At 38.4% G+C, this 5,405-nt stretch overlaps 1 protein-coding gene across 3 annotated transcripts in view; it reads left to right on the top strand.

Moving 5' to 3' along the window:
- The window catches only part of LOC111866587 (DNA repair and recombination protein RAD54-like), a 31,499-nt gene extending 28,419 nt beyond the window's left edge, over positions 1 to 3,080 (top strand). For all 3 annotated transcript variants that reach the window (XM_023855676.2, XM_023855678.2, XM_023855675.2), the window contains exon 13: positions 1,833 to 3,080. In XM_023855676.2, the coding sequence (XP_023711444.1) occupies positions 1,833 to 2,031 (199 nt within the window). In that variant the 3' untranslated portion in view covers positions 2,032 to 3,080. The remainder of the gene's footprint in view (positions 1 to 1,832) is intronic.
- Positions 3,081 to 5,405: the final 2,325 nt, after the last annotated feature.

The following is a 5,405-nucleotide window of genomic DNA, read 5'->3' as shown; positions in this document are numbered from 1 at the left end:
TTTTAAGATCATTTTAGTGAAAGTTTCATGCTTCAAGGCGTACGATACACTGCTCAAATTCTAAACCAACTGCTTCCATTGCCGAGAAAACGGGCGCTCATATTATAAGGCAAGGTTATAAAACCACCTTTTAAGATCATTTTATTGAAAGTTTCATGATCCTATCTCATATAATTTAAGAACAATGATGAATAAATCATTTTCGAGCAAAATTTAAATGGACGGCTGAATATATTACCGCCGGAGAGACACGGCAGCGGAATTTAAATGGCCGCGTCAAAGGGTTAAACTGAAGAATTAATTTATTCAAGGCAATATTCACTCCCCTTACCTAAGAATGAACTTTTATATTTAACAAATCTATCTATGGTAGCTTAAAATTTCAATTCAGACTGCATTAAGAAGCCCTTAAGGTGCGGCCACACAGAGTGCTACGCTATGTTCGCTACGTAAGCTACACCGCATAGCCACACAGAAAGCTGTGTTTGGTACAAAACTGCTCAGTCCTGAATGAGATGTTGGCTGATAGTATGCTGTGGGGGGGGGGGCAGCGATGATTCCGACGATGAGCTTTTGCTGTTACTTTCCTTGTGTAAACGTAAAAGGAAGTGGGTGCATGGCATGAACTTAAGAAGAACAAAGTTTGGTGAATTTAATTCTCTGATAAAGCAGTTACATAAAGATGAAATTAAATGTAAAGAATATTTCCGAGTGAATGGGGTTGATGAAAATATTGTAAGTTCTTCGCTTATAGATAAAAGAACAATGTTTGTACATTACCTGGTGTATTCAATTCTCCAGAAATCATGTCCCAGGCATTATCCCGCATGTTCTGGTTCCGATATTCTTCTAATCCTTTGTTCCACAGACATGGATACTTCCTTACTTCTTCAATTAATTCCTCCAATGCCATTTTCATCTAAGCGAATACTGCCCTGAATGATACGTAACATGTGTTGTAATCAGAGTGGGAAATTACTGAGGCGTGCAGCTGACACCTGGAAGTGAGCCCACTTCACATGCCCGTCCAGCGCAACATTTTAAAAATATAGCCGAGAATCAAACACTCTGTGGCGCTGCTATCATAGCGAACATAGCGTACAGAAGTCTGTGTGACCAGTCACATTGGCAATAAAGGAAGATATTTTTCTGTTCATATAGCGAACATAGAGTATGTAGCGCTCTGTGTGGCCACACCTTTAGACACAGTTGCCCTCAGTACACTATTGTTGTTCAACAGCTACACACTTCTGCCAGCATTTTTACAGTTCAAAACATTTCTGGAAGCTATTGTGCATGGTGTGTTATTTGAATTTCTGCATGATTTTTGAACTGACAGTTCTTGAGGTTTTGAGTTTGTATGCCATTGTAAGAATTCATAGTGGGGCAAAAATAAAAATACTTAGAAGGAAACAGCAGAAGCTATGTTGGACATGAGAAATAAATGCAGAAAATACTAAGTGATGTTCATATCTTGTAACCAGGATTTAGGACAAAACTGTAACATACGAGTATGAATAAGTAATAAATCCTTTAAAGCTGTGACAGAGTTAAAATATTTATGAACACTAGTAGCAAATCAAAATTACATTCAGAAAGTAATTAAGAGCAGGTTATATTTTAATTCTGAAAGTTTGGAAATTTTTGGAACCAATGTGGAACTGTTAAGGATATAATGCAGTCTACTGAAACTACATCAGTTTAGTGCCAATAATTTGTTTTTCATTAGAACTTAAAACATTTTTTACATTTGAATGATTCAGTGACATGCAAACTTTGAGTAATATTATTTGTCAGTATGTTTATTACAGTCTTTGATGTTACCATTTCAGGTTTCAGTGTACAAGGTGTGTTAATAGGATACAAGTTAAACCTCCTCCAGAGGGAAGTGACTGCACCTCTGACCTGTCGTGCTGGAACCACTGTGCTGACAAACGAGGGTTGGTGGACCTTGTTTTAAAACAGTGCTGGGATGTGGGCATCTCATTTGTGTTTCATCACCGTTCTCATGAGCAGAAAATCATTCCATAGTAATCATATCCCTGGTTACTGACATGTCAACTGTAGAGATGTGAATGCTATAATTGCTATCAAATGAAGCTACAGACTGCTGTCTAATTAGACAATACTCATTTGTTGAAAATCTCTAACACAAATAGTTACTGTTTTGGTGAGTCTGCTAGATACTGAACATGAAGAACAGTATATGTGAGCGCTGTATAGATATTTGTAAACTCTTTTGTATATGACTGAAGTGTGTAGTAAATTATATTACTGATTTTATTGAAAAATGAAAGGTTATCATCAGGGTAAATATATAGCAACTGTCCTAACAGAAAACTCCAGACTCCAGTAAGTCTTTAATGTTTTTTTTTTTATAAGAACTAGATATGTCCAAGCAAATATATGCTGACATAATGGTATGTGACCATTAGTACATATTCTAGGTTAAAATCTCCCTTTCCTATATTGCTAAACTTAAAAATGTTGCTTTTTTATTTCCATTTTGTTTCTGGGTGAGAAAGCTGAACATTAGATGTCAGTGGGCCCCACTCTTAATCATCTGTGTCAGATTTTGGAAACACTTTCTGCTTTCTTGAAATATACTAATGAGGGATATGCTTCAACCTTTTTATTTTTTTACCCTGACTTACACTTTGGAAGTTAAAATTGATTTGTACATACTTTCAGGCATGCAGTGCCTGCTGTTATCAAAATTAATTCTATCATATGTGAAACAGATAAAATAAAATAGTTTTTCAACACATATCATATTGTTATTGTAAATTAATTTTTATGGCACCTTATGCTCATTTCTTCACTTTCCTTTGTTGTTACTGAAGGCATGATTAAAAATAATTAATTATCCCTTTTCTTTCTCACACTTATGATTTACATGTAAGTTGCTGTGAGTAAATTTTGTGGTCATCCTGTTTCTAAAGTAATACATTGAACAGTTTTGATGTCAATTTTTTTAAACATGAGTACTTTCTTTTTATTTCTCCCTCTCTACAGCGTAATGTAATGTAATGTAATGCAGCTTACAGTTCAGATGTTTTTTCTGTGAACACATTCTTGGACACCTTGTGGCTAATTCAGCAGTTTCCTGTAAGAAATAAACAGTTAAAGTACTTAATGTTTTCTTATAATCCAATATTTTTGCTGTACCCAAGAGAGTTGCAACCCTATGCCCATCCACCCACACATTTGACACTGTCCAGAATTATTCTACCAATACATTCACAGCTATTATATCTCATGAACCTCCAATGAAGAGAAAGCAAGGCAAATGGTAGGCCAAACCAATTGTTCATTCAGGGACACATTTTTTTAGTTTAGTGTACCAGAGTTAAGTTGTAGGATTTTAGGTTTCTATGACAGTGGTTGTGAAGAGTTCTATTTTCTGGGATACAGTGCCAGGCAGTCCATTGAAAGCTGTCTGACATTTTGAAGGAGAATTTCTCCATTTTCAGGCTCTGCTCACTATCTGCTTCATGCTGGTTTCTTGCTTGGCACGTTTTTTGAACCTGAAGATGGAAGTGAAACGTTCCGCTGAAACATCGGTTTCAGTGGGCCACATGGCCTTATATTCCAGGAAATATAAATATTTCAGTGTGTCGCTTATTTCGTTACCAAAAGTTACAATTTCTATTAATAAGCTAAAATTGTCCCTGATTGTAATTAATTAAGCACTATGCCATGAAGGCATACGGGGTAGTGGATGTATAGATCTATATTTTCTTGACCTCAGCACTAGTTGGAGGTGAGTGGTCAGCTTTACCCCTGGCACCCATTGGATATGAGGGGGGGAGGGCCCCAGAGCCAGTGTGGAGGACATGAAGAAAATTTGTGACCCTACTGGAACTCAAACTGACTGTCATCCAGCCCATAGCCAGTCACAATACTGACTATGCTATCCCAGCTCATTAATAATTAATAATGGAATTTATTTATTGCACATTTAATTCCTCATGACTGGGTAAGGCAACAGTAAGAAATGTAAGAAAATAATTCTTATGTATTCAGCTTGAGTAGTATAAGAAGGGTAGCTGACCTAGCAGTAACTTAGTGAAGAATGAGAGCAGTGATCTGCTTGCAGATTCCCACAACATTTTGAATAGTTGGAGGAACTACTTCTCACAGTTATTGAATGTACATAGGGTCAGTGATGTTAGGCAGACACTAATCCATACAGCTGAGCTGTTAGTACCTGATCCTAGCCCCATTGAGTTTGAATGTGCTATTATAAAATTGAAACAGTGTAAATTGCCAGGTAGTGATCAAATTCCAGCAGAACTTATTCAAACAGGAGGCAAAATATTATGTTCTAAGATCCATAAGCTAATTACTTCTATTTGGCATAAGGAAAAATTACCTGATCAGTGGAAGGAGTCTATTAATGTACCAGTTCACAAGAAGGGTGATAAAATGTGCTGTAGTAATTATCGGGGGATAACACTGCTATCGTCATACAAAATTTTATTCAATATTCTTCTCTCAAGGTTAAGTGCCCTCCCTTTAACCGTGCCCTTCTCTCCCCCAACACAATATCTTATACAAAACCCTGCTTCTGTTCCCTACCCCTTCCCCCTCCCTCTCCACTGATTTCCCATGTAGACTTCCCCCCCCCTTCATTGCTCTCACATAGCTGTGTTTATTTCCAACACCAGTCTGCTTGTACCGGTTCTCACGGTCTGTTCGCTTGCGGAGTTCTTATTTTTCCTTCTACCCTGAAGATGGAGGCGATACGTTCCTCCGAAACGTCGGTTAACACCACATCTACATGGTGCCACATCCCAGAAGACTGCTTTCTTAATATTAAAATAAATCTTAGAGAGATAGCATGGGATGATATGGATTGGTTTGGTCTGGCTCAGGATAGGGACTAGTGGAGTGCTCTTGTGAACATGGTAATGAACCTTGAGGTTTCATAAAATGCTGGGAAATTCTTGAGTAGCTGTAGAATTGACGGCTCCTCAAGAAGGGTTCAACTCCATGAGCAAGTAAGTAATTACGGACCACGCCATAGCTCAAGCGGTTAGTCGCTGGCTTCCCACCGCTGCGGCCTGGGTTCGATCCCGGGTCTGGTCAAGTGGGATTTATGGTGAAGAAAGTGGCACTGGGGCGGGTTTTCTCCGAGTATTTCGTTTTTCCTTGCCAATCTTCATTACACCAAATTCTCCATCCTCATAATCATCCGGGGCAGGTACTATAGGCCAATCAGTGGCCGCCGTGCTGAAGGGACCCAGCTGGACTCCACACCCCACTAGCGAATTTAAGTGAGTAGTATAATGGGACTGCTTGATATAGTGTTTCGTCGAGGTAGATGTTGCCTCTGGATGTAGATGGCCCTAGTTATAATTCCAGCGCTTCGAGTATGGTGAAGTAATGTGGTTGACCTTCAA

This window comes from Cryptotermes secundus, unplaced genomic scaffold (assembly GCF_002891405.2).
Source record: "Cryptotermes secundus unplaced genomic scaffold, Csec_1.0 scaffold666, whole genome shotgun sequence".
Lineage (NCBI taxonomy): Eukaryota > Metazoa > Arthropoda > Insecta > Blattodea > Kalotermitidae > Cryptotermes > Cryptotermes secundus.
Note: the sequence above shows the minus strand (reverse complement) of the source record. Positions and strands in the feature narration are given on the sequence as shown.